General features: G+C 44.2%; 1 protein-coding gene across 3 annotated transcripts in view; it reads right to left on the reverse strand.

Moving 5' to 3' along the window:
• Positions 1 to 24,500, reverse strand: part of ATP9B (ATPase phospholipid transporting 9B (putative)) — a 322,516-nt gene extending 298,016 nt beyond the window's left edge. For all 3 annotated transcript variants that reach the window (XM_030552602.1, XM_030552603.1, XM_030552601.1), the window contains exon 1: positions 24,326 to 24,500. In XM_030552602.1, coding sequence (XP_030408462.1) covers positions 24,326 to 24,420 — 95 coding nt within the window. In that variant the 5' untranslated portion in view covers positions 24,421 to 24,500. The remainder of the gene's footprint in view (positions 1 to 24,325) is intronic.
• Between the last annotated feature and the right edge of the window lie 2,075 nt (positions 24,501 to 26,575).

Here is a 26,575-nt window from a genome sequence, read left to right on the forward strand (position 1 = left end):
GCCTTATACAACAATGACCCCTCAGCAACCCCTCCAGCTGCCTTTCCCTGGAGAGGTCTTAACAGGCCACTTCACCTCGAATGGTCCCTTGAAATGTGTGTTAACTGCTTTTGCTAAACAATCTGTTTCACCCCGTATTTAGCTGTGACCCTTGGAATACCTTTTCCACACCTGAAGAACTCTGAGCTATACTTTGTCTACACGGGAACGTGAATGACAAAACTTATGTTATTCAGAGATGTGAAAAAAACATGCATCCCAAACGACAAAAGTTTTGCAGACAAAAAACACTGGTGTGAACAGCGCTTTGCCATCAGGAGAGCTCTCCTGCCGACAAAGCTACCGACGCTCATTGAGGGTGGAAGTTTTTTGTTGTTAGGAGAGCTCTCTCCTGCTGATAAACAGGGGCTACACTGTGCGCTTCTTAGCGGCACAGCTGTGTCGCTAAAAGGTGCATAGTGTAGACACAGCCTAAGCTTGAAAGCTTCTCTCTCTCACCAGCAGAAGTTGGTCCAATAAAAAAATATTACTTCACTCAACTTGTCTCTCTAATATGCTGGGATTGGAAAGGCTACAACAACATTACATACAACATTATAAATAACCTGTTAGGCAGGCAGCCATTTTCAAACAGGATCAGCTCATATATGAAATGAAGTATAAAGGTTAATCTCAGTCAGGATACATCCTTAAATAGCCTGCATATGATAATTTTAAAAGATTTCTATATTATTTTTCCAACCTCTACATGTTTATCTGACCACATTGTGTTGAATATTTTCTTCTTTAATTTTTCCTTCGCTGTGAGAAAATCTCACAGTAAAGAATTAACCAAAAAGAATTATGAGTGAGAGCCCAATCGTGGCAGAATAAGAAATACATGTATATGCACAGCTAGAAATCAAAGCTGCTCTTGTGAATGTGGTAATATTTACAGAAAAAACTGATGGCTTAATCATACTTATTTTTTTATTAAGAAGTATTATACCATCATATTGCAAGTAAATATTTTCTTTAAAAAAATCAGTTTCCATCTAGCTTTGCACTTTTAAATATTCAGCTTCATTGCATAGTGAAGATAATGAGTATAAGCATCATGTTTAGTAACTTTGATTTCAAAATTCACCCTTTGAACTGGCAAGCAATTTATTCCATTTCAAAAGCAATTTTCTTATTGTGCTGGAAAATTTTACTTCAGCATTTAAAAACAATAAGATGATGAATAATGGATTTTTCATAGCCAACATAAGGACAAAAATCTCTATTTCTTTGTTACCTAGTTTCTTGCACACTTAATTGCCTGAAGCTCTGATTCTCCTTGAGTGACAAACCAATCAAGTATAATCCTAGAAACTTTTATTAAAATAGGGAAGAACTGAAAGCACCATGAACAAAGAAGCCAGAATGTAAGACATTAAAATTCACAGTACAGATGCTACTAAACCAGATATAGAAAAGTATTTTGACAAAAATATGGCTTCCAAAGGAAAAAAGAACATTAATATTAAACAATTATCAACAAAACCTTATTACTGTAAGGAGTATCACTAAAATAGATTTAAGTGAAAGGAAATAGTATAATAAATACTTTTAAATTAACTTTTAATATAAACATCTAGTATGAAAATTACACCTGTTTCTCTGCATTGCCTATATCTATATATCCTTCCAACTTTGATGCTCATACTATTTTTTTTTAGCAAATTATTGCTTTCAGTGAGCACATTAGGTTTCAATTGCATATTACATCTACTATTGAAATCATATCTACATAACAAAAATCCACAGTCCTTTCTTTGAATCAATCGTGAAATAAAAAAGTATATTCAGCAAAATGTAGTTCAATATAAACAGGGAGGAAATAGGCCATACATCCCTTTGGTAAATTCCACCCGTTTCCCAATATTGCTATGGGTCCTAATCCAAGGAAGAGAGTCACAGCTTTCTTGGGACAATCACAGCTGCATAGTTCGTTCATGGACAGCATCAAACTCAACTTGTAAGAAGAAAAAGGCCAAAAAACAAAAAACGCAGAGGAGGAGTGGTTTAGCACATCCCTCAACATCACTCCCTTATCATTCATATTATGGAAGCGCATAGAAGCCACAAGTAGTACAGGAGCATTCTGTTGGGCACTTTACAAATGTATAGTAAAAGACAGTCAGTCCAGCTCCCCTGATAAGTTTACAGAGTAAATTTCCTTAAATCCAAAGTCCAATGACCATACTGCACATGCCAAAATCCACTTTAATTAGCCATATTTCATGGAGAGGAAGAGATGAGAAGCATTTCTCTGAGGATATGCAGTTAAAGAACCAACTGTGTGCTTAGCAAAACCATATATTGTTAGGGGCTTTGGTTTTGTTTTATGTCATGAGTAATCAGTTTGCATTACCATGTCGAAAATGTGTTAAAAACAGAAACTACAGTTCATCTACTACCACACCTACATATGTACAACTCATTTTCCCATCTCTGAAGATATTTATTGACATATCAAGTTGTACCATGATAAAGATTTTTCTTTAAAAGAAACAACCTGAGAAAATAGATAAGATACTTATAACCTATTTCAGAGCATCTGCTGAATCTCTAAGAGGCCTGAAATCTTCCCCATATGCCCTATTTTTTTACATCCCCTTCCTTACACTGCACTAACATGTTGGCTGCAGTGAAATGGACAGGATTCCTTTGCAGCACATTAATACTGTATTTATGGGGGAAATGGGCAAGGATAGAAGAAATGGATGCGGATCATGCATCAATCCCTCTCGTAGATGCACACACTGCCTCTAAAATCTCTTGTTACCTACAGGCTCAAAGCACAAGATACATGCTTTTTTATCTCTTCCTCCCACTGTGAGGCCTGAAATAATACACCATAAAAGCTGGCATGACATTATATACAGAAAAAGTGATTGTATCATTTTTTACAAGTTTTTATTAGAGCCAGTCAAAATAGGAATTTCCACAGGAAACGTCTGTTTTCAACTACAAACCAAAAAACTGAAAAGCTTTTTAGCAACTAAAGACTGAAGAATTTAACTGCTCAGGTGAACATTGCCAGTGTGACAGATATGGTAATTTCCTGCAATATTCTGGACAAACCCTATTGAAATAAGTTAAGCCTTACTGAATTTTATGTATTTTAGGAGTTTATTGTATTAACAAATGCTAATGATTTGTATTATTGTGGAACGGTAACATCTGGGAGGAGACCTGACTAATGTAAAACCCTGAGAAATGTCATGAGCTTCAAAGGATTTTTTGAAACAATGTAAGGTTTTTAAAGTTAAGTGGGTTTCCCAGGAAGTCTCTAGGGAGACATGAATGTAAATATCAGCTCCTCCAGGTATGCAAGAACTCAGTTTCGAAACTTTACAAGGAGGAGGGGACACTTTGTTTGCTGATTACATGAAGACAGATCAAAAACACCCAAACTAGATGAAAGTGACTCATGGCTTCATGGGTATTCTTGTTCCGAGCCAAAGCAGTTACAACTTGTAAACGCTAAAAACCCCCTCAGTGGAGTATGAAGGTTGCTTAACTGGTCAGAACTCTTTCTGAAGTTGGGGGGTGACCTCTAGTAATATTAGAATGTAGGCAGGTTCTCTTATTGTTTTTAATGTTTTCTCCGTAATGCCTTTACTTTAAGAATAAATGTGCTTGCTTAGAAAGAGCTCTGTGATAACTTAATAGCTGTGGCAGTTACACTGTTTATAGCTTAGGAGAAAAGCAGAGGAGGCCTGTTTAGGCAATTTGACTTTGCTAGGCATAACAGCGTAGATAACAAAGAACTGCGCAGCCTGGGAATACCCTGGTCAGGAAGGAACATGTCTCCACCCACGAAAGGTGATGGCTGGGGAGTCAGAAGTCTGAAAGTGGGTGCCCTCATTGAACCATAGAGGGGAAATATAGGTGCAGTTTCCATGAACTGTGACAGTCAGTAAAATAAGAACACAACATCAGAGCACCAGGAAAGACCCTTCTCTCTTCTACCGTCTGGTAATATTTCTGTGCACTTCATAGCTCTCGTTGCTGAGCAAGGTACCACACCCTCTATCTTTGAAGGATGGCAAATATAATTCCTCCCATTTTATAGATGTGATACCTAAGAGGTTGCACAGTCACTTATGAAATGCTGAGAATAGAACCCAGGGACCAAAGTCTATGCAGCGTCTCTCAGAAGACTGGTGTAGTAGGGGAGAAGAAAAGGCAGCTTTAAGCCATGTTTGTCTGTCTTAAAATCTGGGCTACTCCAGTGACTGGCATGGCTCCCAGTCTAAATTAGATTAGACTCATAGACTTTAAGGTCAGAAGGGACCATTATGATCATCTAGTCTGACCTCCTGCACAACACAGGCCATAGAATCTCACACACACCCTACTCCTGTAACAAACCCCTAACCTATGTCTGAGTTATTGAACTTTCATAGATTCCAAGGCCAGAAGGGATCATAGTAATTATCTAGTCTAATCTCCTGTATAATTCTCCATAGAATTGTCCCAAAATAATTCCTAGAGCATATCTTTTAGAAAAACATCCAAAACCCATCATCTGCTCTAATTTAGGGAACCTTTTATGACTGCTAACAGGCTTCTTCTCAGCCCAGAATTTCCAGAGCACTGTATGTTATGGGCAGTCCTCCTCCCGTCCCTCACAAGTCTCTTCTACCACTGACACACCCCAATATCAGGAACTGCAAGGGGTAGCAGAGAAGGGATATATGTACACCAGTCCTATAATGCCATTGAACTGTGGGAATTCTCCTGGGGGCAGTTCTGTTCATTTTACTGTTCCTGTATACCACAAGTTGCATGAAGAGGTTTCAGTAGGGATTAGAAAGCGACCACAGGTTTCTAATATGACAGACCCAAATTTCATCCGTTTAGCCATACTCCCTTTCAGAATAAACATGCCAAATCTATGCATTCAGCTATGCTTTCTAACCACTAGACACCACACCTGCCACTCCAGGAAGAGAAACCAATATTCCTGGTTCCTAATATCCTCTGCTATCCAATAAGAAGCTGTATAAAATGTGCTGCATACTCATTTAACAGCTACTCCACGTGAAGCATACAAAAGCTAACACCTACATTAGCTAAAGGTTAGTGTTGCAGATCTAAAGGTCCTTGGTTTCAACCTTGCTGGTATGACCCAAGGTGGGGAAGGAGTGGAAATTCCACCAGACAAAATTTGGTCTATCAGCTTGCTTTTTTTATGCATATACACACACACAACACATTAAAAGAATGTTATATTTGCAAAATCCTCAAGTACTCAAAATTTAGGAAATACCAGTATTAACATTCCACCCTTGTGCATATACATTATGACAGTCTTCTTATATGATTGGGGGGCATGGATCAGCATTTGCATCGCACTCTCCATCAGTACCCAGCACAGACTGGGGAAACTAATCATTCAACTAGCAAACCAAATTTGGCGATTAATCCTGGTCACATGTCACTTGAGGCACATTGTACATACACTAAGAAGAAGATTACCTGATTGCATATAACTGCATTTCAAGACCCCCGGCCTCATTCTGTGCACTGAATGGAAGGTTGCAATAAGAGAATGGACTCTTGTCTTTACGGCATCAGATTGAGGCCCAGGAAAGAAACACTTTATCATAGAATCATAGAACTGGAAAGGACCTCGAGAGGTCATCTAGTCCAGACCCCTGCACTCAAGGCAGGACTAAGGCCTGGTCTACACTATGAGTTTAGGTCGAATTTAGCAGCATTAAATTGAATTAACCTTGCACCTGTTCACACAACAAAACCATTTTTATTGACATAAAGGGCTCTTAAAATCGATTTCTGTACTCCTCCCCGATGAGAATAGCGCTCAAATCGACATTGTCGGTTTGAATTAGGGTTAGTGTGGATGCAATTCGATGATATTGGCCTCCGGGAGCTATCCCACAGTGGACCATTGTGACCGCTCTGGACAACAATCTGAACTCAGATGCACTGGCCAGATAGACAGGAAAAGTTCTGGGAACTTTTGAATTTCATTTTCTGTTTGCCCAGTGTGGAGAGCTCATCAGCACATGCAGTCCCAGAATCGAAAAAGAGCTCCAGCATGGAGCCTATGGGAGGAACTGGATCCGATCGCTGTATGGGGAGATGAATCTGTGCTATCAGAACTCAGTTCCAAAAGACGGAATGCCCAAACATTTGAAAAAATCTCCAAGGCCATGGTGGACAGAGGCCAGAACAGGGACTCACAGTGCCACGTGAAACTTAAGGAGCTGAAACAAATGTACCAGAAAACCAAAGAATCAAACAGATGCTCCAGGACAGAGCCACAGACATGCCGCTTCTACATTGAGCTGCAGGTAATTCTAGCGGGGGCCCCACTACTCCACCCCTGTCTGTGGACTGCGATGATGGGGTATTCTCAGTCACCATGCTTGAGGATTTTGCGGATGGGGAAGATGAGGAGCAGGTGGTGGTGGTTGAGGAGCGCACAGCACACCGTTCTCCCCGACAGCCAGGATCTTTTTCTCACCCTGACTGAAATACCCTCCCAGCCCTCCCAAGGCAGTATCCCGGACCATGAAGTCGTAGAAGGGACCTCTGGTAAGTGTACCTTTGTAAATATAAAACATGCTTTAAAAGCAAGCGTTTTTTAATGATTAATTTGCCCTGAGGACTTGGGATGCATTCATGGCCAGTACAGCTACTGGAAAAATCTGTTAACGTGTCTGGGGATGGAGTGGAAATCCTCCAGGGACATTTCCATGAAGCTCTCCTTGAGGTACTCTAAAAGCCTGTGCAGAAGGTTTCTGGAGAGAGCAGCCTTATTCCATCCTCCATGGTAGGACACTTTACCATGCCATGCTAGTAGCAAGTAATCTTGTATCATTGCATGACAAAACCTGGCAGCGTATGGTCCTGGTGTTTGCTGGCATTCAAGCAACATCTGTTCTTTATCTCTCTGTGTTATCCTCAGGAGAGTGATATCGTTCTTGGTAACCTAGTTGAAATACGAGAATTTAATTAAGGGACATTCATAGGTGGCCGTTCCTACTGGGCTGTTTGCCTGTGGCTGAAAAGAAATCCCCCCCGCAGTTTGCCATGCGCTAGGGGGAGCCACTGGCGCTGAGCTGTTCGTGTTTGGCTAGCAGGGATCTTCCCTGATACCAGCCATGCCGTGCGGTGAAGGGAGGGTTAAAGCAGTCATCCCAGTGAAAAGGATGGGGGGAAGGGGTAATTTGGTTTCTGCTGCTGCACGTTAACACAAAAACCACAGCCCTAAATGGACAACTCAGTGGGCTTTGCTTGGTATGGGAAAGGAGGGCGCTGCTGTTATGAAGCTGAAAGACTATGTCTTACCATGGCTGCCTGCAAGCTGAATTCTGTTGCCCAGCATGTTTGATCTCTAACACCAAAGCTGACTGCACTCAATATAAGATGCAAAATATGACCTTGTATCAAAATCACATGTGCTATGTAACGTGAATAGTGTAGTTGACCATGAAAGAGTATACCCATTATTCTGTAAAATGTATCTTTTTAAATACTTCTCTCCTTTTTCCCTCCCGCAGCTGCAAATGTTTCAAGTCTCTCTCCTTCGCCCCAAAGACTATCTCAGATAAGGCAGCGAAAAAAAAGCACACACGATGAAATGTTCTCTGAGCTCATGCAGGAGTCCCACACTGGAAGAGCTCAGCAGAAAGTGTGGAAGGACACAACAGCACAGGACAGGAAAGCGGCCAGCGAACATGAGGAGAGGTGGTGGCAGGAAGATCAGAGGAGGCAGGATGCAAAGCTGGGGTTACTGCGGGAACAGACAGACATGATCCGGCATCTGGTGGAGGTTCAGGAACGTCAGCTGGAGAGACTGCCACTGCAGCTCCTGTTTAACCACCCTCCCTCTTCCCCAAGTTCCATAGCCACCTCCTCACCCAGACACTCACGAACGCGGGGGAGGGGGGAGGCTCCAGGCACCCAACCACTCGACCCCAGTGAACAGAAGGCTGTCATTCAACAAGTTTTGAAGTGGCCTTTTCCTTCCCTCCTCCCACACCCCACCCGGGCTACCCCTTGTGAGTTATTTCCCTATTTTTATAATCAATAAATAAAGAATACATGGTTTTTAAACAATAGTGACTGTCACACGGTACCTTGGCCAGTCATGAAACTGATTTTCAAAGCTTCTCTGATGCGCAGCACTTCATGATGTGCTCTTCTAATCGCCCTGGTGTCTGGCTGCACGTAATCAGCGGCCAGGCGATTTCCCTCAACCCCACCATAAATGTGTCCCCCTTACTCTCACAGAGATTGTGGAGCACACAGCAAGCAGCAACAACAATGGGGATACTGGTTTCACTGAGGTCTGAGCGAGTTAGTAAACTGCACCAGCAACCCTTCAAACGTTCAAATGCACACTCTACCACTATTCTGCACTTGCTCAGTCTATAGTTGAACAGCTCCTTACTACGGTCCAGGGTGCCTGTGTATGGCTTCATAACCCAGGGCATTACGGGGTAGGCTGGGTCCCCAAGGATAACTATAGGCATTTTAACATCCCCCCCAGTTATTTGCTGGTCTGGGAAGTAAATCCCTTCCTGAAGGCATTTAAACAGACCAGAGCTCCTGAAGACACGAGCGTCATGAACCTTTCCCGGCCATCCCACGTTGATGTTGATGAAACGTCCCTTGGGATCCACCAGTGCTTGCAGCACCATTGAAAAGTACCTCTTGCAGTTTATGTACTGGCTGCCTTGGTGATCTAGTCCCAAGATAGGGATATGTGTTCCATCTATCGCCCCACCACAGTTAGGGAATCCCATTGCAGCAAAGCCATTTACTATGACCTGCACGTTTCCCAGAGTCACTACCTTTGACAACAGCAGCTCAGTGATTGTGTTGGCTACTTGCACGATAGCAACCCCCACAGTAGATCTGCCCACTTCAAATTGATTGCCAACTGACCCATAGCTGTCTGGCACTGGAAGCTTCCAGAGGGCTATCGCCACTCGCTTGTGAACTGAGAGGGATTGCTCTCATCTTGGTATTCTTGCGGTTCAGGGCAGGGGAAAGCAAGTCACAAAGTTCCATGAAAGTGCCCTCACGCATGCAAAAGTTTTGGAGCCACTGGGAGTCATCCCAGACCTGCAACATTATGCAGTCCTACCAGGCTGTGCTTGTTTCCCGGGCCCAGAATCGGCATTCCACGGCATGAACCTGCCCCATTAACACCATGATATCCACATTGCTGGGGCCCGTGCTTTAAGAGAAGTCTCTGTCCATGTCCTCATCACTTGTTACTGCGCTGCCATTGCCTCCTCACCTGGTTTTTCAGCTTCTGGTTCTGCATAAACTGCACGATAATGCATGAGGTGTTTACAATGCTCATAACTGCTGCAGTGAGATGAAATGGCTCCTGCTTGTCGTGCTATGGCGTCTGCTCGGGCAATCCAGGTAAAAGGGCGTGAAATGATTGTCGTCATTGCTTTCATGGAGGGAGGGTTGACTGACGACATTTACCCATAACAACCCATGATAAATTTTTGGCCCCATCAGGCATTGGGAGCTCAACCCAGAATTCCAATAGGCAGCGGGGACTGCGGGAACTGTGGGATAGCTACCACAGTGCACCTCTCAGAATGTCGATGCTTGCCACGGTACTATGGATGCACAGCAACGGATTCATGTGCTTAATGTGGACGCATGCACTCAACTTATACAATCTGTTCCCAAAAAATTGACTTCTGTAAAATCGGAGTAATTTCATAGTGTAGAAATACCCTAAGTATTTATCCTTGGTTCTACCTCAGACTTCACAGTAATACTGGGCTAGATTAACAGAACGCTTCCTGCAGCGGACAGAACTAAATTAGAACTTGGGGCTTGTGCTGCACGGCTGTTTCACTGCTGTGTAGACTTCCCGTCTCCAACTGGGCTCTAGGATCCTGCAGGGTGCTGGGGTGGAAAGTGAGAATGCAGAAAGGTATCTGTGCAACATGCATCTTTTTCACACCAGGCTGCAACCACATCATTTCCTCTCCTGTATAGCCTCTTCCTGCAGTTTTGGTTGCATTTCACTCTTGTCCACCTTTAATGTTCTTTTAAATAGAAAACATCAGTACCTTATTAAAATTAAGATTTTATTGTCACAAAAATCAGGAAATTCAGAGTTGAAGTTTCCATGTTATCTTTAACTCTGCTCCCTTATGCATTCATATCACATCACTACAGAATTTTTCATTACATAATAACACACATCACATATTAGTCAGCCAATACAATAAAATGGAAAGTAATAGCTCTTTCCATTACTGTACATGAATCAACATGGCATATTATTACTACAAATGCCATTACGGTGAATTTTAACACTGTTTCACCAATAAGATTGAGTAAATTGAATTGCTACTAGAATTTCACAGGTAAGTCAGAAATGCCTTGTTTTCCCAACAAAAATACACCATCCTGATCAAATACAAGATAGCACGGTAATTCCTGTCATGCAGAACTAAAGGCACATCCTCCCAGCAGTCATCTACTGGGTTCTCATTTCAAGGCATGGGGCTTCTACCACTTCCTTGAAAATTTTAAAACCTGAACTGGCAAATATACTGAAAAGAAGAACTTCGAACAGGCAGAGTAATGAATAAGTCTTCTCCCAATGCTAATTATTAATTATGATTCATCCATTGATGCTGCAACCATGCCCTTTACGAATTCTTCAGGTGCAGTTCCCTATCAACCGGCTACACAAATATTCAATCATTTTATTCTAGTAAGTAATTCTAATACTTCCTTTTAACAATATAAATGACCGATATAGTTATAAAAATGAAGGTCACCCTGTAACTGTGGTTCTTGGAGATGCACACTACACATTTCAAGTTCTTGGGGATGTGCTAGCCAAGCAGCTTGAACAGTAGAATGTTTTGCAGCAGTGCCTGCCATGGTCTCACATGCATCTCTCCCTACCCCTGAACATTCCAACAGCTAGATTATAAAAGGAGGAGCATGTGCGCCTCAGTTCCTTCCATCCCCTTCTTAGGTCTGAGACTAAAATTAGAACTCTGAGGAATAAGTGAAGATGGGTGAGGAGTGTAAATGCACAGAGTCCCTCTCAATGAACTCCAGCTTCAGATAAGTACTTCAATTTCTATTTTGAGTAGCCTTACACAGTCACACTCTCGGGACTGTTTGATAAGCAGTACTGCTAAATGAGGAAGGTGGGACGTGGAGTCCTAATTAAATAGTGACTGGAACAGTGCCCTACCAAACTGCACATTGCTCCAGGTGCTAAATCATGAATAATTTTTAGTTAATGTGGAGTACAATTCCATGTAATAGCACTGCAGATCCGAATGAGTATATACTATATTCATGCCATAGAAGCTGCCTTAGCCCTAGTAGAATGTGACTAGTTTGTAGCTTTCTTCAATACATAGTCTAATCCAGGGGTCGGCTAACTCTTCATTTATTCACTCTAATTTAAAGTTTTGCGTACCTGTAATATATTTTAATGTTTTTTAGAAGGTCTCTCAAAAAGTCTATATATTATATAAACAAACTAGTGTTGTATTGTAAAATAAACAAGGTTTTCAAAATGTTTAAGAAGTTTCATTTAAAATTAAATTAAAATGTTGATCATAAGCCGCCAGCCTACTCAGCCCGCTGCTGATCTGGGGTTCTGGTCCAACTAGGAGAGCAGCAGGCTGAGCGGGTTCTGCGGCCGGGACCCCGGCTGGCAAGGGTCTGGCAGCCAGAAACCCAGACCAGCAGCAGGCTGTGCGGGGCTAGCAGCCGGGACCCCAGACCGGCAGTGGGATGGGCAGCTCAGCCCACTGCCGCTCAGGGGTTCCATCCGCCGGCTCCTGCCGACCAGGATCCCAGCTGCCAGATCCGCTCACCCCACTGCCGGTCTGGGGTCCCGGCCCTGCCCACATACAGTGGGTACCTACCTTCTCCTTGGTTTTGGCCCATTCTCTTCCTCTCTCTGCGCTGAGCTGAAAATGGGAGTGCACTGAGCACAGGGCTGGGGTGAAGGGTCTGGCCAGGAGCTAAAATGAGGAAGGGGACTCAGGAGGTTTGGGTGTGAGGCACTTACATGGGCAGCTCCCATTTGATGCGAAGGGGTGCAGGAGCTCCCGTTTGGTGCTCAGAGTGCAAGTGGTGATATAGGGGGTGCATGGGATGTGGGGGGGGCTGGGGATGTGAGGGGATGCAAGAGTCAGGGCAGAGGGCTGGGGGGACGTGAGGAGGTGCAAGAGTCAGGGCTGGGGTTGTGCGGGGGGGAGGAGTCAAGCAGAGGGCTGGGTGTGTATGAGGGAGGTACAGGGTTCAGGGCAGGAGCCTGGGGGATGTGCAGGAGTGCGGGGCTCAGGGCTCGTGTGGGGGGGCGGTCAGGGCTCAGGGCAGAGGGCTGGGTGACTGCCCCCCTCAGAACCCCCAACCCCCACACTCCTTGTCCCCTGACTACCCCCTCCTGGGACCCCTGCCCCTAACTGCCCCCCAGGACCCCACCCTCTATCTAAGCCTCCCTGCTCCTTGTCCCCTAACTGTCCCCCTAGAACCCGACCCCCTACCTGTTCCCTGACTGCCTCGACCCTTATCCACACCCCCGCCCCTAGTCAGACCCCGGGACTCCCATGCCTATCCAACTGCACCCTGCCTCCTGACAGGATCCCCAGAACTCCCAGCCTGTACAGCCCCACCTGCTCCCTGCCTGCCCCAACCTCTCTCCACACCCCTGTCGCCTGACAGGACCCCCAGAACTCCCCATTCATTCAACCCCCACAGCTCCTTGTCCCCTGACCACCCCTCCAGAGACACCCCCACCCTAACTGCCCCCCAGGACCCTCCTTGCTCCCTGTCCCCTGACTGTCCTGACCCCTATCCACCCCCTGACATACCCCGGGACTCCCATGCCCCATCCAACCCTGACTGTCCCCTCCAGAAACCCCCCCGCCCAGGATCCCACCCTGCTCTCTGTCCCCTGACTGCCCCCACCCCTCATCCAACTCCCCCAGCCCTGGACCCCTTACCATGAGGCTCCAAGCAGAGCCAAATACACTGCCCACCGGGAGCACTCTGCCCCACCCCTCAGAATGCTGTGCGTGCGGTGGCAGGTCTCTGGTTGAGCGGGGAGCGTGCCTGCCTCCTTGTGGAGCCAAACACTTCCCCGCGGGATCACACAGCAATGGCCCCCAGAGCACTGCACGCGCGGCGGCAGGGCTCCAGCAGAGGAGGGAAGGTAGGGAAGGGGCCAGCGGCTTGCTGCTCGGCCTGGCACTCCGGCCCAGGAGCGCGGACCCCACAACTTGCCACGCTGGGAGAGTGGGGCCATTTGACCACCCCATGCACACGCCTATGCTTCTGCACCCTGCCCCCACGAGGAGAGCGGAGGGTAGAGGAGAGCGGACCAGGATGGGCAAGATTTTTAATGGCACTCTGGAGACCCAGCAGGCAGCAGCATGCCATTAAAAATCGGCTCATGTGCCATCTTTGGCACAGGTGCCATAGGTTGTCAACCCCTGAGTTAAAGCAACAGTCCTTAGAGAGACTTCATTTAAGAGCAGACACAAGCTGTCCTGGAGAATAACATACCATTAGCCAAGAGACTATCATCTTTGTTCTGTCTGTTCTGGAGACAGGAGTGAAAGTCAGACCCACCCCACAAAACCAATCAGCAACTTTGTTTAAAAGCCATCCTGGTCTAGAGATGGAAGTGCAGGGAGAAATTAGAAATAAAGAAAACATTATATAATGAATGGAAAAAGATGAAGCAGATGGAGCTGGCACACAACAGAAATTAGAAACTATAAAGCACAGAAAATTTACAAGAGGAGCTGAAAACATCAGGGGGGAAAATCTACAGCTGGCAGAACCTAAGGGAGGGAGCGGGGGTGGTAGAGGATGGGGGGGGGGAGAGAGAAAGAGAGAGAGAGTGTGTGTGTGTGGTTTAAGTATAATCAGGAATGAAAGAAATCCTAAAAATGGTATGGACCAGTACTAGACAGAGAAGGTTACATTATTAATAAAGCAGAAAAAGAGTTTTCAATGCATAATACTATTCTGTACTTGGAAAGAGGAAGGATAATGTGTTAATACTGCATAATGAACTACTTTCACTACTACTATAGCCCACTAGTAACTAAGGAGGATTTTAAGCAATATCTAGGGATAAACATTTTTAAATCAGCAGGTCCTGATAACTTGCACTCAAGAGTCCTACAAGAGTTGGCTGAGGAGATCTCTAGCCAGCTGAAAATCTCTTACAAAATCTTGGCATACTTAGGAAACTCCAAAAGACTAAAAGAGTGCTAATGTTTTCCTAATATTTTAAAAGGACAAAGGAGATGATCTGGGTAATTATAGGGTAGTTAGTGACATCAATCTCTTGCAAAATAATGAAAAACTGATACATTATTCAATTAACAAAGAATTAAAAGGAGAGAATATAATTAACATCAGTCAAAATGATTTTATGGAAAATAGGTCGCCAAACAAACCTAATGGGATTTCAAACTTGCCTGATAAAAGCAATTGTGTACATATAACATATTTGGACTTTTTTTTTTTTTTAAGGCATTTGACTTAGTACTGCACAACATTTCAATTATAAAACCAGCGCTATACAACATAAATAAAACACACATTGAATTGATTAAGAACTGGTATAACTCAAACAGTAGTTGTCAATAGGGAACTATCACTGAATGCAGGTGTTTCTAACAGTGTTCCACAGGGACGAATTCTAGACCCAACACTACTCAATATTTTGTCAATGATCGCAAAGCAAATACAAAACTGCTTCTAATAAATACAGATGACACAAAGATTGTTACAGTTGTAGATAATGACAACTACACAGAGCTATCTGGATAGTTTGGTAAGTGGAACCCATTCAAATAAAATGTTTTGTAATACAGCCAAATGCAAGGTCATATTTAGCAGCAAAGAATACAGGGCATCTCTGCAGAATGGGAACTGTATCCTGGAAACAGGGGTGGCTCCAGGCCCCAGCATGCCAAGCGTGTGCTTGGAGCGGCAAGCCACGGGGGGTGCTCTGCCGGCGCCGCGAGGGCAGCAGGCAGGCTGCCTTCGGCGGCTTGCCTGCGGAGGGTCCGCTGGTCCCGTGGCTTCGGTGGACCTCCCGCAGGCAAAGCCGCGGGACCAGCGGACGCTCCGCAGGCAAACCGCCGGAGGCAGCCTCCCTGCCGTGCTTGGGGGGGCAAAATCCCTAGAGCCACCCCTGCCTGGAAAGCACTTATTCTGAAAAAGATTTAGGAGTCATAGCGTACAAATAACTAAAAAGGAGCTCCTAATACAATGTTATACCAAAAAGGACTAACGCAATCATTGGCTATACAAAAGGAGCAGTAGCAAGGTGAATGCAAAGTAATGCACATTGGAAAACATAATCTCAACTACACCACTAGCTCGATATAACGCCAGCCGATATAATATGAATTTGGATATAACATGGTAAAGCAGTGCTCTGGGGCATGGGGTTGCGCACACGGGTGGATCAAATCAAGTTCAATAAAACACGGTTTCACCTATAACACGGCAAGATTTTTTGGCTCCCAAGGACAGCGTTATATCGAGGTAGAGGTGTATACATATAAAATGATAGGGTCTAAATTAGCTGTTACCATTTAAGAAAGAGATTTTGGAGTCATTGTGGATAATTCTCTGAAAACATTCACTCAATGTGCAACGGCAGTCAAAAAAGTGAACAGAATGTTGAGCATCACTAAGAAAGTGATAGATAAGACAACAGAAAATATCATAGTGCCTCTATATAAATGATTGGTATACCTACATCTTGAATACTGTGTGCAAGATGTGGTCATCCCAAAAAAAATATATTGGAATTGGAAAAGGTTCATGAAAGGGCAACAAAAAATATTAGGGATATGGAACCACTTCTGTATGAATAGAGATTAACAAGACTGGGACTTTTCAGTTTTGAAAAGAGACAACTAAGGAGGGATATGACTGAGGTCTACAAAATCATGACTGATGTGGAGAAAGTAAATAAGGAAGTGTTATTTACTCCTCAAAACACAAGAACTAGGGGTAACCAAATGAAATTAATAGGCAGCAGGTTTAAAACAAACAAAAGGAAGTATTTTTTTTAAACACAACGCACTGTCTGTGGAACTCCTTGCCAGAGGATGTTGCGAAGGCTAAGACTATAATAGGGTTCAAAAAAGAACTAGGTAAATTCAGGAAGGATAGGCCCATCAATAGCTATTAGCCAGAACAGGCAGGGGTGGTTTGTTAGAAGCTGGGAATGGGCAACCAGGGATGGAATCTGTTCATTCCCTCTGGGGCATCTGGCATTGGCCACTGTTGGAAGACAGGATACTGGGCTAGATGGACCTTTGGTCTAACCCAGTATGGCCGTTCTTATGTTCTACCTCTGTATAATATGTTGGTGAGACTAATACTGGACTACTGCATCCAGTTCTTGTGCCCACTTCTTAAAAAGAATATTGAAAAATTTGAGGGGGTCGAGAGAAGAGCCATAAAAATTATTCAAGGACTGGAAAAAATGTCATAGAGTGACAGAATTTAAAAGCACTATCTGTGTAGCTGGTTAAAAAAAAAAAAGATTAAGAGGTAACTTGATCACAATGTGTAAGTGCAATCACAGGGAAAATATACCAGGTACCAAAGGCCTCTTTAATCTAGTGGAGAAAGGCATAGCAAGAACGAATAACCAGAAGCTGAAGCCAGACAAATTCAAAATAGGTACACATTCTTAACAGTGAGGGTGACTAACCAATAAAACAATCTACCAAGTAAAGTGGTGGACTCGCCATCCGTTGACATCTTCAGATCAAAACTGGATTCCTTTCTAGAACATATGATTCAGCCAAACACAAGTTATTGGGCTCAAGAGAAGATAATGGGTGAAATTCCATGACCTGTATTATACAAAAGGTCAGAGTAGCTGTTCCAATGGTACCTTCTAACCTTAAAAACCTACGACTATCAAATCAGGAGGGAAGGTGCTCCTCCAACTGAAGAGAAAAAAAAAGGAATGAGGCCCTTTTTACTTATTTTATTTTTAACCCCAAAACTTTCAATTTAAAGCATCAGGCTCCAAGGCTCAGCTGCCCTGACAGACGGATTGGGTTTTAGAGAGGACCTGCTTAAGCAGGGGTGGTTGAGCACCACTGAACTAGGAACCTGAGTAGCAGGCAACCCTGAGAGAAGGCTTGGGTAGGACTTTGTCTTACTGTTCACATATGTGAAATAAAAGAATTAACAGAATCTGTGCCCCAGGCAACACATTATCTAAACCCCAAATCAGTACAATACACAACAGTCATAGAATGACATGCAGATTTTCTGACTGAAGTGCTTTGCCACCTCAAATACAACTACCATGGAACTATATTAACAATGGATATTTTCTTAATTGGATTACTTAGTATCATATAGAAGTCGTTTTGGAACAAATTGATAAATTAAACAGTTATAAGGCACCAGGACGAGATGGTATTCACCCAAGAGTTCTGAAGGAACTCATATGAAACTGTCACGCTACAAACCGTGCTCTGTAACATATCGCTTAAATGAGCCTCTGTACCAGATGACTGGAGGATGGATCATTAATGTAATGCCAGTTTTTATAAAAGGCTGCAGGGGCGATTTTGGCAATTACAGGCCAGTGACAGGTAACTTGGTTGAAAATACAAGGAAGAACAGAATTATCAGACACATATATGAATATGATATGTTGGGGAAGAGTCAACATAACTCTTGTAAAGAGAAATCATGCCTCATCACTCTATAAGAATTCTCTGAGGGTGTCAACAAGCCTGTGAACAAGGGTATCCAGTGGATACAGTATAACTGAACTTTCAGAAAGACTGACAAGATTCTACACCAAAGGCTCTTAAGCAAAGTAAGTAGCCTTGTGACAAGAGGGAAGGCCCTCTTGTGGATCAGTAACTGGTTAAAAAACAGGAGACAAAGGATCAGAATAAATGGTCAGTTTTCACAATGGAAAGTGGTAAATAGCAGGGTTTCTCACGGATCTGCACAGAGACCCATACAGTTCAACATATTCATAAATAATCTGGAAAAGGCGTGAAACAGTGAGGTGATAAAGTTTGCAGATGATACTACATTATCAAGATAGTTAAGACCAAAGCTGAGTGTGAAGAGTTACAAAGACATCTTACAAAGACAAAACTAGGTGAGCAACAAATTTGTAACTGAAATCTAATGCTGATGCATGCAAAATAGTGCAAGTTGAAAAACATAATCTCAATACAAAATGATGAATTCTAAATCACCTTAATTGATTGTGTATGTGTGTGTGTTCCTACTGTATTTTCCACTACACGCATCCAAAGAAGTGGGGCTGTGGCCTATGAAAGTTTATGCTCAAATAAATTTGTTAGTCTCTAAGGTGCCACAAGTACTCCTGTCCTTTTTTCCCCAATTAGCTGTTACCACTCAATAAATGGATCTTGAAATCACCGTGGATTGTTCTCTGAAAAACATCTGTTCAATGTGCAGCAGCAGTCAAAAAGCTAATAGAACGTTAGGAACCATTAGAAAAGGGATAGACAATAAGTCAGAAAATATCATAATGCCATTACATAAACCTACGGTATGCAGACATCTTGAATACTGCTTGCAGTTCTGGTCACCCCATCTCAAAATATAGATACTGTGTATTAAAATTGGAAAAGGTACAGAAAAGTGCATCAAAATTATTAGCGGGATGTAACTGCTTCCACATGAGGAGAGATTAAAAAGATGGACTGCTCAGTTTAGAAAAGAGAACTCAGGGCAGATATGATACAGGTGTATAAAATCATGAGTGGTGTCTAGAAAGTGAAAAGGGCATTGTTATTACCCCTTCACAAAACACACAAAGCAGAGGTCACCCAATTAAATTAATAAGCAGCAGGTTTAAAACAAACAAAAGGGAGTACTTCTTCACACAATGCACAGTCAACCTGTGGAACTCATTGCCAGGGGATGTTGTGAAGGCCAAAACTATAACTTGGTTCAAAAAAGAATTAGATAAATTCATGAAGGACAGGTCCAACACTGGCTATTAACCAAGATGATCAGGGATGCAACCCCATGCTCTTGGTGTCCCTAAACTTCTGACTGCCAGAAGCTGGAACTGGATGGATCATTTGAGAACTGCCCTGTTCTGTTCATTTCCTGTGAAGCATCTGACACTGGCCACTGGCTGAAGACTGAATACTGGGCTAGATGGATGATTGGTCTGACCCGGCATAGCCATTCCTATTTTCTGATGTTCACAGAATCTGAACAAGAAACCAGTGATTGTAATGTGAAATCAAGGTAATTATGAATGAGGTATCCAAACTTCTGTGAAATTTTTGGTTCAGATTGCAATCAGTATATGTTTTCCTGCAGAATGTTAGATGCTTATTTACCTTTATTTCCACAAACTGAAGATCACGAAATATTTCTGATGAAAACTATCTTGTATAAAGCTTCAGCTTTCTTAATGTAATTTACAGGGAGGGTTGGGATTTTAAATGTTTCTTTGCTTAAAGCTAAGATCTGCTTTAAAATGCTGTTAAATAAAAGCGAGGTACATTTATTGTCTCTCTCCCCCCAAAAACTCTTATTGCTGACTGAGTAGTAGATTAACAATTCAATTTATATGAACAAAAGTTAAACATTTATGGTTTTATCATCTTTCTATTCTGAACAGTTTTGTCACCATGTGTCAAACCAAACAGACATAGATAAGCACTATAATTGCAGATCTATACTTAAAATACTGCAGCAGTGCAGCTGCACTGGTGCACCTGCACTGCTATAGCGCTTCAGTAAAGATGCTACTACACTGACAGCAGAGCTTCTCTCATTGGTGTACTTAACCCACCTCCGTGAAAGGGGGTAGTTATGTCAACATGAGAAGTCTTCCCATCAATATAACGCTATCTACACCGCCGGTTAGGTCAGTATAACTAGATTGCTCAAGTGTATATTTTTCACACCCTGAGCAACAGTTATGCAGATGCACATTTATTGCGTAGGCCTGGTCTAATAAATGCAGCACTTCCCAGCAGTCTTGGCTTTCTAAGAATAGCTGTAGTTCAGAGAGGGAGAGGGAGAGGGAGAGAGAGAGAGAGAGAGAGAGAGAGAGAGAACGAACAGTATCTATTATAGTTTCTCCCATCTCCTCAAAACAATTAACATGTTGGCCTTTGCTTATTTTTCACTCAGTCATGTGGATTTCCAACCAAAATAAGGATATGACAGTCAGCTGACAATACTACAAAACTGTATAGCTAAACTACTCCCCCAAACAGAAAACAAGAAATGGATTCTGCCAATTCAATCCTATTTCTTTCTTTCCAATAAAAAATGAATCAGACAATTTTTTTAAAATACTTCAGGTTTTAAAGATTCAGAGAAAAAATATGCAGGACTTGGTGCATGGTTTTGCAGAACTGAAGTGTCTAAACTACAATACATGGCACACACATCCCTATTCTAGCACCAGACTACCTTGTCACAGAGTATGTCAATAGAAAGGGCTACTTTTCCATGGTAATGCAAGTGCCGGTGGATCACTAGGGATGCTTTACTGACATCAGTGTGGGCTGGTCATGGAAGGTGCATGACACACACATCTTTAAGACCACAGGACTGTTCGGAAAGTTGCAAGCAGGGACTTTCTTTCCAAATCAGTGGATTTGCACTGGGAATGTTGACATGCCAAAAGTGATCTTGGAAAAACCCAGCCTACCTCTTCCGCTGTACACCAGCAACCGCGACAGCACCAAGGAGAGCTTCAACTACAGGTTCAACAGTTGCAGAATGACAGCTGAATGTGTAGTGTAGACCAGGCCTAACATGAATTAAGGTAATATTCATTTTAGGTGAATCTGCTTGACTTTTGTAGGTGTTATGGAAAGTACAAGCGTTCTAGCTGAGCCTTTGGATTTTCAAGGATTTCCATTTCAATTTGACCACATCTTCAACAGTCACATGTAGAGGGAGAGATAAGGATTGGTTTTGGAGCCCAAGAGGATATACTTTCTGGTAGTCTCTTCCCTAATCACCTGGAGCCTACTCCTGAACAAATCTGGTCAGGAATATTCTGAGAAACAAGGTTTTTGTGGGAGCTTCCCAGGGCTTCTACCAAACAAACCAACCTGGAGCTGGCAATCCCAGGACCCACAGGTCCAGGACAGCCACTCCATGAAAACTGCCACAGGGCTGGGAATCCCATGACACCAGAGACCGCAGTTGGGGAACATCACTGCTGCAAAACCATCCACTCTGTCCTTCACATTGACCAGAATCACAGTCTGGTGTAGCCGGAGGTGATTAACAGCACTGTACTTTCAACCAGGGCTTCCAGGCTCCCTGCCACCTGAACTGGAATCCTGAAAACCCTGGGACAGGGATCCAGAGTCCACAACTAGAGGGCAGCTACAACATATAGTGTGTCCTGATGCCAGGGATCCCAGGGCTTCCACAGTCCATAGCTATGGGGTAGCCTCACCATGTAGACTAGGGCCAGGGATACCTAGGACTTCCAGACACCCAAGTGCCTGATTCCCACAGTCTGGCAAGTCAGGTGGCTTAGGAGTCTGGAAGCCTGGGGTTCTCAACTCCAGAGCATTCTGCACAGTGGACTGCCCCAGAGCCACAAACCCTGGAAGCCTCAGCAGCTACTATTGAACTTGACATGATTCTTTATCAGTTTCACTGAGCCTATGAGGGAAGGGCAGCAATGAAATTGACACAACTGAGCAGTTTCATTTGGTATTCAGTGATGAGTCACAGTGAAACTTAATAGAATCAGTCAATTTCAGTCAGCAGCTCAAGGAGCGTACTTCCTTTCAGAAACACAATGTGGGAATTCACATTTTGTAAGAAATTTCAGAATGTCCAAATTTCCTATAAAATTGAAATTCTGAGGTTCAATTACTTCTATTCCTGAGCTGCCACCGTCGCCTTCCCCAGCCTGCCATAAAAAGAGAAAGGATATTAAAATTAATAGCAGAAATGATTACCCTCATGCCAGGAAATATGGGAGCCTGACAAAACTCACCTTTCTGGCACAGTCCAATTCCACCTCATTTTGCATATCCATAAGTCTACCCTCCAAAGTTGTGGTACAGATATGCCCAGTCCTGTACAGCAAACTGAAAATTTAAACTTCTTCACAACCCCTTTAAGATAGCTTCTTTAAGGTCATTAACTGATATTCTCAAATTGCCCTAACAAACCACTTCCTTCCAATAGCAGAAAAGCTCTGATCCTGTACTCAGTTTTGGGAAATATGAAAACTCTTTAGTATCCGTTTTAAAGTGAAGGACTAATGCCTTGTTTACACAAGGAAATTGTATTATCTAGAAACTAGTTAAGTTTGTGTAACCCTCTTGTGTTTAAGCTATTTTAGTCTGAAAAGTACCTTATATCAGTTTAATTTATGTCAATTCCTTAAGGGCTTCAAACGTTGCTAAGACCAATGTTTTTCCTCCTACAGCAGAAGAGACGATGACTGCAACACACAAAGCAAGGTAAAAGCAGCAGCTTCCTGCTATGTTTAGATACTGTGTCATCAACTGCTCCAGAATATATACAGAATCATAAGTGACTGAATTCAGGTCTGAATAGGTTAAATAAAACCTTTTTGTTCATCAGGCCCTAAGAGCAACACTGTATCTTCACTGCAGCATTAACTTGAGTTATCTACATTCCTCTCAAATGAACCAAGCTCCAGTTAGAGCAGCCACACTGCAAAATAACACTCAAAATGTACAAAGTGATTGTGCTAGTAACTAACAAGTTGTGTTAACTCAAGATACACTCTATACACCAAAGGTATATCTACACTGCAGCTGGGAGCAAGCTTCCAGCCCAGGCAGACAGACTGACATTAGCAGGGCCTGAACTAGCATGCTAAAAATAGCAGTGTAAACATCAAGGCTCAGGATGGAACTCAAGCTCTCAAATCCAAGGGGTCAGGTGGGTTTGAGAGCCTAAGCTCCAGCTCAAACCACAGCATCCACACTGTTATTTTTATCATGCTAGCTCGGGCGCAATTAGCATGAGCCTGTCTATCTGGGCTGGGAGGTCTGATTCCAGATGCTGTGTAGATACACCTCTACAGGTCAGGCAAGTCAAGTTAAAAAGCACTACCAAATTCAAATTAAGAGGTGTCATGTATGGACAGGATTCAAAATTGGAACAACATTTGAGTTCTAACTCGAGTTAATTATGCAACAAAGACAAGCCCTTGGTGACTTGCTGAAGGTCACAGTGCAAGTCAGGGGCGGAGCAAGGAAGAGTAGCCACATTCTTGAACTAGCCACGAGACAGTGCTCTATTATATTTTAATAAATATTTCTGTCTTTACTTTAAGTAAAAATCACAGCAGTATGCCCTGATCCCGCAAACACTTAAGCATGTGCTAACTTTTGTGCAAGTGAGCAATTTCATTAATGTCACATAAAATTGAGCATATGAACAAAGGACTGCAAGATTAGAGCCACCTTCTCTGCAGATCACACTATAATGTAAGGTTCTTTGAATTGCTATGTAAAAAATAGTAAAGGTACACGGTTAAGACAAAAAAAGCTTTGTGTGTACATTGTTTGGCTAATCTACCATGCAGACTTTTTTAAAATCTTATTTACTTTGCATTATTTGTTCATTTTTTGAATTGTCAGCTCAGTGAAAATAGGCTCTCCATGCCATTGCTGATGATGAAAGTAACCAGTGGTCACGTTTAAATCCAAACACACAGTTATCAACTTTTTAAAAATGAAAGTTAGATACCACAATGGCTTCCTAAACCCTCATGCCCATTTTCATGGATTCATAATCTCCCTTGGGCAGACCAACAGAAAACAGGAGAAATGGACCAACTTACTGTGGGAATAACGACACTGCCTGTGGGTGAATGGGGCAGACAGAGCCTCCCTTGCCAAACACAGGAGTGCTAGGGCCGGGACTCATCTCCACAGCCCCTTACAGGGCACCTGCCGCGTCCCTCACCCCTTCCTTCCCCGGAACCCTCTGACCCGACCCCCCAGCAGCGCTGAGAACTAGCGCAGTGACCTCACACACAGCTACTCTGAAGCCTTCGCTCCCCCACAGCAGAGGGGAGGCCTGGCAGTGCTCCGGCGGGGCTGCCTCCCTCCCCTACCAGCTCCGCACTCCCGCCCCCGCCGCTTCATCCCTGCCCCATAGGGCGCGGAGAGAGGGGATCCTGGCCCCGTGAGGTAGGGCAGGTCTCGCCGGGCCGGGGCCCCTTCCACCCCCCATCGCCACGGAGCTCAGGGGGCCCCGCCCCCGCCAGTACCTGTTGTGCCTCTGCGCGGCGGGGATACTGGTGTAATAGGCCGCTCGGCGCTGGGTGCTGCGCGGCACCGGGTGCAGCGGGATGTGATCCGCCATCTTCCCCGCCCCCCTGCCCGGAACCTGCTCCCGTCCGTGAACCGTCACCCGACGTCACCCTGCCGCGCGCCAACACCACGCGCGAGGGTCTGCCGGAGACACCCGACGTCACCAACAGCTGATAGAGGGGGCGGTGCTAGGCGCGGCTGAGATATAAACAAGTGGGCGGGGCTTCCGCGGCCGCACCACCCAGTTGACCGTGAAACGCGCGCTCCTGCGCTCGTTGTCAGCGCGTGCGGAATGGGCTGGGGGCGGGGCGGGAAGGTTAACTAAGGGTATTGTGGCGGGGCGCATGGGAGGGAGGACAGGTAGAGGGGCGGAGAGAGGCTGGCTGCAGTGTTGCGTGGGGGACCGCATAAGGCGGTGGCTGAGTGGGGCTAGGAACCGCGCACGCCTGAGTTTAGTCATCTGTGCTAATTTCGATCTTTTTATGTTTTCATTTTAAAAGTACTTATTGACCTTGTTGTGCCAGTGTTAGTCGGGGAGCTGGAGCCGTACCCGCAGGAGGTGACGGGACTGTGGCAGGCACCCGTGGTAACACAGTGCGTGCATGCCTTGATCTGCTGCCCCTCTAGGGACTGAATTCCATCCAAAAGGGTTGATCCCTGGGCCTGCAGAGCTGAGGAATGCTTATTGGGAGCTCTGTGCCAGTGATGCTGAGAGAGTTCACATTCACTTTAACTCCTGCTGTCTTTAAAATCCAGATTAACTTTTGTTTGGAAAAAAGTTACAGATGCTTAAAATACTTTTATGCTAAATCTTCAAGATGTAGTAAAATATTGTTTGTCTACATTTACAACTCCTACTACAGGGTAGCTGCAGCCCCACCAAAGCACTGTTGTGGGCTAAGTGAGAATGGGAAAATGAAACGATAGAAACAAACAAAAATGTCCTCTTGTCACCATTCGGACAGAAAGGCAAAAATAAAAAGCATACATTTTGGAAAATCTTTGTTTTTTAGTAACCTTTGCAGTCCTTGTCTGTGTGGGGCTAGAGGATTTTGCTGTGTCTTCCATTTCAGCTAGTTTTCCCCATTCTGGTGGTGAGGGACATATATCAGCATTCACATTGCACTCCCCATCAGTATCTGGCCAAGGCCAGGGAAGCTAATGATCCAACTAGTGGATCAAAAAGCAGCAGATCAAATTTGGTGAAGATTCTGATGGAACAAAGCAACCAGCTGCAGGAGTAAAAAGAGAATGCAGGCAGAAGCCCAGCAACACAGTGGGGGCTACGCAGCTTATTGTACCCAATGCGACATGTATGATTACCTGCCTGATGGGCAGGTGGTGTATGTGTGCATTCAGTGCAAGGAGCTCCTGGCCCTCAGAGACTGTGAGTTGAGGGGAGACAGAGGTGCATAGATGAGACTTTCTGGGACACAGTAGAACGGTCCCACCCCCGGTCTGACAGTCTCTATGCTGTTGAGGAGAATGAAAGTCCCAGGGAAGGAGGACATCTAACTGGAGCAGAGGAAAACAATCCCATAGTTGGGACCCTCCTTCCAGATGATGTGGTATCCTCTTGCACTGAGGATACCCCTCCGTGTAGTAGTGGCTGGAAGTGGCGCGGGTCGAGGGACGTACTGGCTGCCACTTCCAGCTGCTCCCATTGGCCTGAAGCGGTGAACTGCGGCCAGTGGGAGCCGTGATCGGCCGGACTTGCGGACAGGGCAAGTAAACAAACTGGCCCTACCCGCCAGGGCTTACCCTACAAAAGCGGCATCCCAAGTTTAAGAAACACTAATCTAGTCCTAAGTGGAGCATAGGATCTGGTCCAAGAGGTGAATATAGCTGGACTGCTTGGTAATAGTGACCATAATATAATTAAATTTAATATCCCTGTGGCAGGAAAAACGCCACAGTGGCTGTCATGGTATAATTCCCCACTCTGAACCTTAGCGTCCAAAAGATGGGATACCAGCATGAATTCTTCTAAGCTTAATTACCAGCTTAGAACCTGTAGCGCTGCCACCAACCAGGAATTCCAGTGCCTGGTACACTCTGGTCCCACCCAATATCTTGCCCGGGGAATCCCAAGACCCAGTCCCTCTGGATCTTAACACAAGGACACTAAACCTTTTCCTCCACCGTTGCCTCTCCCAGGCTTCCCCTCCCTGGGTTACCCTGGAAGATCACTGTGATTCAAACTCCTT

This window comes from Gopherus evgoodei, chromosome 2 (genome assembly GCF_007399415.2).
Source record: "Gopherus evgoodei ecotype Sinaloan lineage chromosome 2, rGopEvg1_v1.p, whole genome shotgun sequence".
NCBI classification, from domain to species: domain Eukaryota; kingdom Metazoa; phylum Chordata; order Testudines; family Testudinidae; genus Gopherus; species Gopherus evgoodei.